Genomic DNA, 12,239 nt, shown 5'->3' with positions numbered 1-12,239 from the left:
GGAATACTCTCTGTTCGCAGCTCTACTCATTGACTTCTCTGGCATCCAACTAAAGTCCCATCCTTTGTGGCAGGCCTTTCCCAGTCTTTCTTAATTCTAGTACCTTCCCTCTGTTAATTATTTTCTTTTTATTAAAAATGTAGCTTTTTTGTATATATTTGTTTGCCTCTTGTCTCCCTCATTAGATTGCGAGCTCTTGGAGGGCAGAGACTGTCTTTTGCCTCTTTTTTGTATCCCCAGGGCTTAACACAGTTCCTTGCAGATAATATATGCTTAACAAATGTTGATTGATTGATTGATTGATATAAACCCAGTTCATCCATTAAATTTCTCTATTTCACCTTGGGCAAATCACTCTGGACTAATGTACACTATAATAGAGAGAACTCTGGTTTTTTGTACAGTAAAATATTGGCCTGCTTCTTTCATAAGTGAATTAATTTCCTAGTGAATTAAGTTGCTTATGTTTTTGAACCTTCTTGCAGGACTGGATGGAACTCTGGGTTGATGATGCATTTTGGAGATTCCTTTTCTCTCTCATTCTTCTAGTGATAATGTTTTTATGGAGACCATCAGCAAATAATCAGAGGTATTTTAAATATGCAAAAGTAGTGTATTATAGCCAGATGTTTTACAAAATCATATTCTATATATAGTAGGAAAAAAGTATGTATTTGCCTTCAGAAAAATAACTTTTACTGTTGCTTGTTACTTCATCATTTTTATTCTTTGCTCTCAGAAGGGGTTTATTTGTCTCCCCAAAACCTAACACTACTGACAGTAGTCTGATGAAGTGTCTGTGTATCAACACTGGAGAGCATCTGAGAAAAGCGCACTATTCTTTCTTTTTATGAGGAAAAAAATTAAAACAATACAAAGTAGTTTTTAGAAGGCTCTTTTTGTCTTTAAATTTTTTTGTCTTGTTTGCATTGATATCTTTTGTTTTTATATCACATTTATTTATTTGATTTTTTACACCTTTTAATTAAATTTTATTTTTTTAATTAACAAGCTTTTATTTTCTTTCTTTCCCACCATGTCTCTCCTCTACCCCATCGGGAAAAAAAAAGAAAGAAAAATTAAACCCTTGGAAGAAATATGCATAGTCAAGCAAAAACAGATTTTTCAATTGGTCATGTCCAAAAATGCGTACTTCATTCAGTATTTGAATCAGTTTACCACTTTGTCATGAAGTGGGTGGCATTCTTCATTATCTGGCCTCTAGAAGACTGGTTAGTCATTGTTTTGATCATAGTTGTTAAGTCTTTCAAAGTTAGTGTGCTTTTGGAATGTTGTTCTTGTATATGTTGTTCTGCTAGTTTATTAGCTTGATTCTGCTTTAGTTAATGCAGGTTTTTCCAATTTTTTCTAAAACTCCTTCAGTTTTTCACAACACTGTACAGTTATATTCAGATACCATAATTTGTTAAGCTGTTCCACAATTGATAGTCACTCCATACTTTCCAGTTCTTTGGTACAACAAAAAGAGCTGCTATAAATACTTTTGTACGTATGAATCCTTTCTTTGATCTTTTTTGGGGCATAGGCCTAGTGACTGGTATCTTTAGTGACTTTGGAACTTTTGGAACATAGTTCCAAATTGCTTTCCAGAATGGTTAAACCAATTTACAGCTTCATATGCAATGTACCTGTCATCCCACAGGTCCCTCCCCCCTCCCCCCCCCCCGCCCCAACATTTGTCATTTTCTTTTTTTGCCAGTCTAATGAGTAGAACCTCAGAGTGAAATTGCATTTTATGATTTGGAGCATTTTTTTTTCATATGGCTATAGATAGCTTGAATTTCTTCCCTTGCAAACTGCGTGTTCATATTCATAGACCATTTATCAGTTGGGGAATAGCTCTTATTTCTACAAATTTAAATCAGTATAGAGGAATTTTTTAAAGAAGCAAATGCCTAAGATAAGATTTTATTATTTTTCCACCAATCTTTTAACTGTTTTTAGGAACTTCATATTTCTCACTGCACTGTTATCTTGATTTTGTAATGTTGGAAACTTAGAAGTGTTGATTTACCTTGAGTCAGACTATAATGGTTAGCTTTTTCCTTTACTTCTTGGTTTGATTCAATTTAGTGTCTCCTGTTTTTGAGGTACTTTGAATTATTGTTGAAGTGTCCCTGAGTTACTTAGCTCTTAGCTTTAACTGTTGTTTCAGTCTTAGAGGACTAGTTACTGTGCCTGGGCTACTCAGGCTAATTAGAGGGAGGTAGTATTGTGTAGGGAAAAGACCACTAGACTCTGAGTTGCAGTAGGCCTTGGTTCTAATCTTTGTCCTGCTTACTTACTGGGTTATGTTTGGTAAGACCTCACCTCTTTGGGTTTCAGTTTTCTTATTTATAAAGTAAGGCAGTTAGATTGGATGATCTCTGATGTTCTAGGGTTAATGGAATATAAGATCTTCCACATCCATTAATAGGCCTATGTGACCATACGTGTCCCCTTTTTTCCTGGAACAGGGGCAGCGTTCCCAGGTCTAAAGGCACACAGGTATTTCAACCATGGATGTCTTGCTGCTTTCAGCTCTGGCCCAGCTCACAGCAGTGATACATCCTGAGTCAAATAGAGCCCATTGGGGGAGGAACTTGCCTAAGGGAAAGCTTGCTTAGGGGATGCTTACTTGCAGCAAGGCTTTCACACCTTTTTGTAATTAGGCACTGAATCACGTTGGCTCTGAGAAGTGTATATATATTCTGAGCTGAGTTTTGCTTTGGGGCTCACTCATGGGAAAAAATGTTTGCCTGAGGTCTTTGTGATTGGGCCAGAGGAGACTCTGGGTAGTCATTGTCAAGGAGCCCCCCAGCTTTGTGAACCCAGATGTTGGCTGTCCCTGGTGTAGTAATTATGTATCTGTTACTTTGTTTAGACAGTTGGAGCCCCATTTATTGGATTCTTTCTTGGATACTCACTTCTTTCTACTTATGTGAAGTTAAAGTAAGATTGTTGACCACTTTGAAGCTGTCTTTCCTTTAGAAAAGCAGATCAAAGAACCTTTGCTAGCAGGCCATCCTGGGTGTGCCAGGGTGCTTGCTAATACAGATGTCTCTTAGAGCTCTAAATATTTTTTTCCTTCCGTGAAAGGTCTTGGTTTGCTTTTCTGGTATTTCTGATTGTCTAGAGTTCATAAATTTTCTGCTTCTCCAATTTGACAGAAATAGGTGAGGAAGAAGGAGTTATTGTAGCAGCTGAATATGACAGAGCTCATAAGACGTTTTTTTTCCTAGTTGAAAAGTGATGCTTTTTCACTATCATTTCCTGGGCAAAGTACCAGAAACCTAGTAGTCTAGCACCTGATTTCTTAAATCAACAAATTAATTTCCAATTCCTCTTCAGTGACCTGTGCTTTTTTTTTTTTAAAAAAAGCAGTGTCTGGATTAATCTGGACAAGATGGTACTTTCTAACCACTTGTTAGGTCATTCTAATGTTTTAGGTTAGTTTTTTTTTTTTAAAGAAATTTTTCTTAAAGGCCTTAGTGTTTTATATACTGAGAACATTTTGAACAAGAAAATATTTTGAATAAACTAATAAAAGCACAGTACTCTCATTGCTCTTTGTCCTTTTTGTGTAGATATGCCTTTACACCCTTAATAGATGATTCAGATGATGAAATTGAAGAATTCACAGTGGTGTCTGAAAATTTAGGTAAGTTTATTCATTTTGTGATCTTTTAAGATACTTATTGAATCTGATCAGTTGATGTATCTAGAACTATAAAGCAAAGCATGAAGCTTTTATTTTTAAAAAGGATCATCCCAGCAAAATATTTCTATGTATTTAAAAAAACAGCAGATATCACACAACTGTCTTAGATATGCTTTATGGCAGGGAGGAGGGGCAGAGGGGAATATATTTAACGTAGGTAGAATATGTGAGATCAGTCTTACTGCATTTGAAACTTTTATGCATGTTTGTGCTTATATTCTAGGATTCAAAAGTTGTCTGGAGTGTTTTTTCTGGATTAGTAAAACTTTCAGAGGCTTATCCGCAGCATTTATTAATCTCTGGATTAGCCATTATATTGTACAAATCACTCACAGTGACTTGAATCTTTTTTTAGCTCATGTTAAAGCACTCCAGTAGTTTAGAGGAAGTACAATTTAAAAAGCAATATAATTCTCTCCTTTTTTCATTTTTGTCCTACTACTCTTAATTTTGTTTCTCTTGTTTGATAATGCTTAGTTTTTTTTCTGGTAGATACCCATTTCTCTATGTGTTCTTCTACCTGCTACCTGCTTGGGGTTACTTGCATTTGTTTTGATATTTTATTGATGCTTCATGTTTAAGCTTTCCAATACCTACCCCTGACTCTTGTAACAAAGAAAAAAGAATCACACAGGAATAATGGTAGCAAGTGTATTTAATAGCTTCTGCAACATTCCAGACCTGTAACCCACCACCTCTCTCCCGAGAAGTCTCACCATTTGTTGTGCATTTAAGAGATTTGTTTATATTTTAAGAGCTTGCTTGGAAATAAATGGAATGAAACCTGAGTAGCAGGGTTTCAGGAGTCACTAGACTGAAATACAGCATAGCTTGTCCTATGTGTAAAGCCAATCCTATTTGTAGCATGTTGGTTTATAATGTCTATGTAGACCAATATCTATTCATAAATATAAGATTCCTGTACAAGTCATTTGAGTTCAACATACATCTGTTATACTTCATGTCCGTTTTAGCTACAAGGCCTTCTGCTAGCTTCTGGTGATAGGAAGACCAAAAACAATAATATTCTGAAGAAAGTTTTAATAATTCATGCTGGCTTTCTACCTCCTACATGCACCAGGCCTAAGTATCTACATTTTATCTGCTTTTTAAAAATTGAAATGTATAATTCTAGCTAAACTTTTAGATTTTTGGAGATTGGTGGTTAGAGAGAAGGAATCATGAAAAAAGGAGTTTTTTTCCCCATCCTATGATTCAAACTGGCAACTTGGGAAACCTGAGTTTACTAAAAGATGCAAAGAAGATTACTAAGTGAAACCAGTCATGTTACTCTGCCAGTGACACAGTATTGGAAAAAACATCTAAAACTAGTTCACATATGGTCAACTGAATACTTTTGCTACCATATGTAGGGCTTAGTCCTGCAGTGGAGATCCAAGATGAAATAATTTAAGGATAGAATATGAGTCTCTGAATCAGTCATATATATAGTAAATTCTTTCCATTTCCTTTTTGAGCTATTAGGCATATGGCTTCAAAAAAGGCTATCTCTTTGTAAAATTTTATTTATACTTCTACTTTTCTTCTGTTACAGCTGAAGGCATAAAGCTAAGAGCTTCAAAAACTGTTTCCAATGGAACAGCTGTATCTGCTTCTTCTAATAGTGTTGTAAGTATAATTTTTAAAAATAAAAACAGGTGGGAATATTCTAACATTTTGTTAGGATGCAAATGCGTGTCCTTTTCATTCTATAGCAATTATTTAAGTTTTGCGGGGGTGGGGTAGGGATATGGATGTGTGTTTACAGAAAAAAAGAAGAGAAAATAACCATGATATTTTGGTTTAGGATATGGATGATACAGCATATAATATGTAATCATTTGAGATTTTTAGGAAAAGATTGAAAAATTCTAAGCATTTAAAAATGTGTGATTACCTAAGACTTTTAAACTAAAATGATGTCTTATATTAAGCAAGATGTTATCATCCCTGTGTCAATGTCATTATTGCAATATAAATGTTTTAGTAGCAGCTAGGAAGGTCAGTGGATAAGCTGAGTCAGGAAGACCTGAATTCAAATCCGGCCTCAGGCACTTACTGGCAGAGCAGACAAGTCATTTAGCTGCTGTTTGCCTCAGCTTCCTCAGCTGTAAAATGGAGATAATGGTAGCATTTTCTTCCCAGGGAATGTTGTGAGGATCAAATAAGATAATAATTGTAAAGCATTAAGCACAGTGCCTCACACATAGTAGGCACCATATAAATATATTATCATCATCATTAATAATTTTAGAAATTTATTTCAAACTTTACTTTCAGTTTAGATTGGAAATGAGATGAAGGACAGTTACATTTTTATATTAATAATTTCATAGTAATTGGAATCTTATCAGTTATAATTACCTGGCAAAGGCTTATCACAGATAGTTGGGTAGTAGGTGATTAATTTGGGGGCGCGCACAACACTCATGAAAACAGCTTACTAATGGGTTGCCATCTGCACAGTTGGAGAAAGTATTCATACTGACAAAATCATAGATCTTTCGAAGTATTAGACTATTCTGTTTTTAGAAAACTTATTTTCCTATTTTGGTAATGTTTCTTAGCTTATTTCAAGGCATTAGGTACTTACAAGTATCATAAAGGAATATCTTTCTTTTCCTAAATTATAGAGCCTGTGCTTAACCATCAAAGTAGATCTAAAGCAGGCCAATATTATGCTAGGTCTTTGGACAGCCATATCATACTTTGGGCTCATTAAATTAGAAGTCTTCTAAAACATCCAAGTCTGTTTCCTCCCCCCCACATTTGCTACTATTAGGCATAGCTTCTCTGTTTTAAAGGGATAACAGAGGGTAGCTAGTCTCACCAGTCTAATGAGATGGAACCCATTACCTCTTGAGGCAGCAAATGCTACTTTTGAATAGCTCTAATTATTAGGGAGTTTTTCCTTACACCAGGCTTATATCCACTTCACTGTCACTTCCATTCCTTACTCCTAGTTCTACCCCCTAGGGCCATGCAAAAAGTTTAATCTCTCTCTTTCACGTGGTACTAGTTCCCCCTAAATCTCCTCTTGAGGCTAAACACCTCTCGTTCTTTTCATGTGGTATGACCTCAAATTCCTTCACCATCCTCTGAATATTTTCTGATTGGTCAATATCCTTCCTAAAATGTGGTACCTAGAACTGAACACAGTACTTGGTATATGGTGTGACCAGGTCGAGAGTGTTGTCAATTTTTTAGTCCAGGATTTTAGATCTCTTAATGTAGCACAAAATTCATTAGTATTTTTAGTTACCTTAACTTGTATTTAACCTGCAGTCTGCTGAGCCTCCATATTTTTTAAAAATTAAGTTTTATTTTTTAAAAATGAGCCACCTTCTCTCTTTTTCACCTTCTCTCTTCTCTTATTGAGAAAGCAAGAAAAGTAGACTATTATAAACATGTATCATCAGGAAAACAAATAGCTGAATTGGCCCTGAACAGAACATATCTCACTCTGTACTCTTGAGTCCATCACCTCTCCATCAGGATGCAGGCAGCATGTTTCAGTGTGCATCTTCTCAAGTTGTTGGGCATAGCATTTATCAAAGTTCCTAAGTCTTTGAAACACAATATTGTTACAGTATTATAATCAGTTATAATATTGTTATTCTTGTATAAATTGTTCTCCTGGTTCTGCTCAACTCACTCTGCATCAGTTCATACAGTTCTTCCGAGGCTTCTCTGAAAATGTCCCCTTCATCATTTCTTAAAATACAATCATGTTCCCAGCATTCATGTACTGTAATTTGTTTAGCTATTCCCCAGTTGATGGGTACTTCCTTAGTTTCCAATTCTTTGCTACCACCACAAGTGTTGGTTTAAATATTTTTGTACCTATGGGTCATTTTCGTCTTTCTTTGATCTCTTTGAACCTCTTTATTTTTTTTCGGACAAACTCTCTAGCTCTGTCTGCTTGTGCAATTTTTTTAACCTTAGGTGCAAGACTTGATACTTGTTTATGTTAATTTCATATTCCTAGATTTAGTTTATTATTCCAGCTTGTTGAGACTTTTGGGGGGTTTGGTTCTTTTATCCAGTATATTAAAGGTCCCTCCCAGCTGCATGTCATGGTAAATTTGATGAGCATTCCATTTATGTCTCTACCTGTGTCATTGATGCAAATATTGAATAGAACAGAGTCGAAGATAAAGTTGCCTATAGCACTACACTAGAGACATCCCTCCCCCTTGATATTGATCCTTATGAATTATCATTCTTTGGGTCTGCCTGTTGACTTCCAACTTTACCTAACTGTACTGTCATCTGATTCACAATATTCAGTCTTATTCTTAATACTGTCTTAAGAGATGCTATTGAATACTTTGTTAAAATCCAGGTAAATGGTATATAGGACATACTACTTATGGCCAGTATAGTAACTATCAAATAAGAAAATAAGATCAGTTTGGCTCAACTTATTCCTGTGACTCAGTAATCTTCGCATCTCTACTTATATGATTATAGATTGTGGAAATTATCTAAACTAACCACCCAGCCCCAGTGAGCTTCAGTGACTTGACTTGGGTCACACAGGTAGTAAATGCAGATCCAGGATTTATCTTGACATCCTCTTAATTCTAATCATAGTGCTAGTTTCTGCCTGTATCATGCTGCTCTTGTGACACATCTCTTGTTTACTGTGATTGACCAGAGGTGATAAGACAGTGGCTCATCAGTCATATCCACAGGTTGTCAGTACCCTGGAATAGAATTCATCCTGGCTAGGTGCTAGAGTTCATCTAGGGCAGATAAGGGCTATCTTATTGTTCTTTTACTTAACTTGGGTTCAGTTCCCTGTAAATCACTTGTCTTTCCAAATCTGAAAATCATTATTCTTAGTAGAGAAAGTAGAAGCAAAGTAGTTAAGTAGTTCATTCTTCACCGTCCATTACAATTATCTTAAGCCATGGAAATAGCCTGCTCTTCAGAACCAACTTGTTGCCCATACAATTCTAAGATGGCCCTTTTTGTAGTTCCGCTGTTCCTTATCAACCACGGCTTATACTAAGCTTTAATACTCTTGATGTTATTCTTACAAGATTGTGTCACTCTTATATTGTTCTTCAGTTACCTGCTATTTTTTTCATCTCTTGTTATACATACTGTTTTTAAATCTGAACTTGTCATTGTGGTCCCTGTGTAGCTCTTAGCCTCTTTTTAGTTTAGACACTTTGTTTTTTCTTCTCCAACAGGAAAATTTAAGAATGTGAAATCAGAATGAATTCTTAAGAGACGCATTCCATTTGAATGCATTTCTCTTTTAGAGATTTAGTCCCTGGGATCCTACTGAATCTGTTTTTGAAATCTGTCAATTTATAAGCACTTGTCAGATGGCCAGCATTCCTTTGCTAATCTCTTTTGATCTTCGATACAGGCAGCTCCTCTTAAGGTTCCCGTTGCTTCATTTCTCCAATAAGTTCCTCCCTTTGTTTTTTCCTCTACTTTCTGAATGATGGAATTGTCATTAAGGAAGGTCAAGAATTTAGTAGATTCTCCACATTTAGCAAAGATGTCCCTGGTACATAGCTAGATTATTAAAACCTCCCATTATCATATATCTTGCCTCTGTGCTGGCATTGCTGTGCATGTTGGACATCATATTAAAGGTTTTTTTTAAACCAAACAGTTGCTGAGTGTAATCCAGGATTAAATTATGGAGTTTAAAAGAATACCTTACCAAAAGGGTTTAGGTAAAGATATTGTGTATGATAAATTCTGTGAAGATAAAATGTTTGACCTGCTACTGATAGTTTTTGTAATCTTTCTCCTCTTTTCAGGATGAAGATTTGAAGTGGGTAGAAGAAAATATTCCTTCTTCATTCACAGATGTGTAAATATCCTCTGTTGTTGCTCTTAGGATGGTTTAAAGGACTGCTTCTCAGATTTTCATTATGTGCTTCTTTCCTTGGGACTCATAATCCCTCATATGCCCTGTTTACATAAAAATAGTCTCTTCTTGAATGACAAAACTCAGTTTTTTTTGAGCCCCCATCAATGAATTGATTAGAGGTAGTCATCTGTTTCCTGTAAGACTCTAAAACAGGTCTTTATGGTCCACTCCTTCCTGGCCATTCAGTGATTTTGTAAAAATTTATAAGTAGAATAGGATCTCAGCAACTTCCGCCATTTCTAGGTTATCTGAGTTTATTTTTGAGGCCAGAAGGAAAGGAATATGAAAGCCAGAATGATTCTTGAGATGCCTGGGCTCTTGTTTTGGCCACTTGTAAGAGAGAGTCATGGGAGGATGGTGGAGAATTGTAATGAAGATGTTGAAATGTAAGCAACACTGGTTTTTGTGGTGATAATAAAAAGGAGCAGGGCAGCAAAGGTAGTGTTTGTGGGAACTCCAGATTTTACAGTTTCCCATTAATCCCAGGTCCAAGCAATTCATGACATCTCTTTATAACACTAGCACAATGCCCCTATATTGTGCTAGTGAGTGTGCTGGTGCTGTGGTAAAAAGAAGATACCTGGTCCTTTTCCTCTTCTAAATTTATCACTTTGCACATCACTTTGTTCTCATTCCCCTCTGAAGTACAGAAGGCACTTCTACTTTTACGTAGTAGATTTTTCCTGGGAAAAAAACAAGGGTGGTGATACACCACCATCCAGTTCTCCTCTTGTCTCCCTAAACACAACTCCTTGCATACCCTGTTTACTATTGGATCTATTATGATCAAATGAACTATTACTTGAAGCATGATGGAAACATGTGGGCTACTATTATTAGTTCTTTTCTACTTCCTTACTAGAGTGAAAACATCATAATAGAGTGATGTAATAGTTTCAGCATTAATTAAATGGTCATGTAGGTTAATTTTTATTTCATTCATCTTAGAGATTGATCTCAAGTTGAGTCTTAGGCTTCAGATAGTCCACCATGTGCCTAAAGCATGAATCCTCTCAATGACATCTCATATCCTCTGTTTGAAGACCTCTGGTACCCAAATCACTACATCAAAACATAGAACATTCCATGTTAAACCTTTTGTTGAAGTGAAATAAGCCTTTCCCTTAGACCTCTGGGTTGAAGCAGAAGGGGTTTCATCTTTCTTCCCTAGTTAGGCTCTAGGAGAGTCTTGATTTATGATCCAATTGTGATTCTAATCTTTTTCTCTTGTTTCAGAGCTCTTCCAGTGTTAGTGGACTCAGATGAGGTAAACTATATTTTTACATATAGTTAGATCTATTTTTCTATGCCTAGAGCTGCCATATGCATACACTATGTGAACCATAGAAAGAAAAATTAGAGAAATTTTGAAGAGGATTGCAGGTGGAATGGCAGCCAAAACCTATAGGACAGGTTTGTCCATAATGTGGCCCACAGTGTGATTTATGTGGCCGGCCTGCAAGCATAGACATTTACATAAATGCTTTAGTAAATGAAGCTGAGCTACTGCAGAGCTCTCACTAAACTGGCAAATCAAAATATATTGTCTGTTTCAATAAAAGCCTAAGGTTGGACAGCCCTGCTCTAGGAGATGAATTCTGGTAAAATAAAAGGAGTTTAATGTACTGGTTTCAAGGACTTGATCATGGTTGCTGTGGTTTCTTAGAGAATATACTGCTCTTAACCTCTTCAGTAGGGAAAAAAAATCCCTAAAGTTCTCTGAATTTTTCTGATACTGTATTATAAATTGTTGGAGAGCAAGAACTGTGTGGTCTTGTAAAGCAGTATGTATATTAGCCAACTTGGATGCTTTATCATGTAATTTCAGAGGTTAAAACTAAATTAGCAATTTAGATAGGATTCTGTTAACAATGTTGATTATTGACATACTCCTTCTTTCATTCAGGAAATAATGATGACCAAATATGAAATGTCAGAAAGAATGTTATCTTCAGAAAAGATAATGTAATAGAACCTGCATAAAGCCTAGTTAATGGCAATGAATCATTCTCACCCAAGCTCTAAGAAATCTTCACCAGCTATGCATATATGTTTATATGTATTGTTAGTGTCCAGCCATCTGGTCTTTTTGTTTTGCATATTGAAACTCCCATCCCCTGCTTCTGTGCTGTGCCATTGACCTGTCGCCTACACCTGGAGTGCATGTCCTCCTTCAGTCATCTCCACCTCTTATAGCACCTGGCTTTCTTCCAAGACTCAACTCAAGCACCACCTGCTATAAAAGACCTTTCCTGGTCATCTGTCCCACCCAGCTACTAGTGCCTTCCCCCTAAATTACCGGGTATCTCTTTCGTGTGTGTGTGTGTATTTATATATATTGATATGTGTGTGTGTATTGTGTGTACTTCCTCAGATAGAATGTAAACTCTTTGAGGGCAGGGACTGTTGGCTTTTTTTGTCCTTAAATCCATAGCGCCTAACAAAGTGCCTGGCACACACATAAGGCGCTTAATAAATGCTTGTTGACTGATTTATTTTTGTAAGATAGACATATTAATATGAAACGCTCTGGTATCGGGAAGGAATTTATGATTTTTTAAAAGGTGGCTCTCGAATGTTGTCTTAAGTGTTAATTAGTTTGTTGTAGTTCTGGGAGCA

General features: G+C 36.1%; 1 protein-coding gene across 2 annotated transcripts in view; it reads left to right on the top strand.

Moving 5' to 3' along the window:
- TMEM87B (transmembrane protein 87B) overlaps positions 1-11,966 on the top strand; it is a 47,315-nt gene extending 35,349 nt beyond the window's left edge. For both annotated transcript variants that reach the window (XM_036751037.1, XM_036751036.1), the window contains exons 14-19: positions 486-589; positions 3,588-3,661; positions 5,277-5,350; positions 9,508-9,560; positions 10,857-10,887; positions 11,527-11,966. In XM_036751037.1, coding sequence (XP_036606932.1) covers positions 486-589; positions 3,588-3,661; positions 5,277-5,350; positions 9,508-9,560; positions 10,857-10,887; positions 11,527-11,589 — 399 coding nt within the window. In that variant the 3' untranslated portion in view covers positions 11,590-11,966. The remainder of the gene's footprint in view (positions 1-485; positions 590-3,587; positions 3,662-5,276; positions 5,351-9,507; positions 9,561-10,856; positions 10,888-11,526) is intronic.
- The last annotated feature ends 273 nt before the right edge of the window (positions 11,967-12,239 follow it).

This window comes from Trichosurus vulpecula, chromosome 3 (genome assembly GCF_011100635.1).
Source record: "Trichosurus vulpecula isolate mTriVul1 chromosome 3, mTriVul1.pri, whole genome shotgun sequence".
Classification (NCBI taxonomy): domain Eukaryota; kingdom Metazoa; phylum Chordata; class Mammalia; order Diprotodontia; family Phalangeridae; genus Trichosurus; species Trichosurus vulpecula.
The sequence above is the reverse complement of the archived record's forward strand: the minus strand, read 5'-3'. Positions and strand labels throughout refer to the sequence as shown.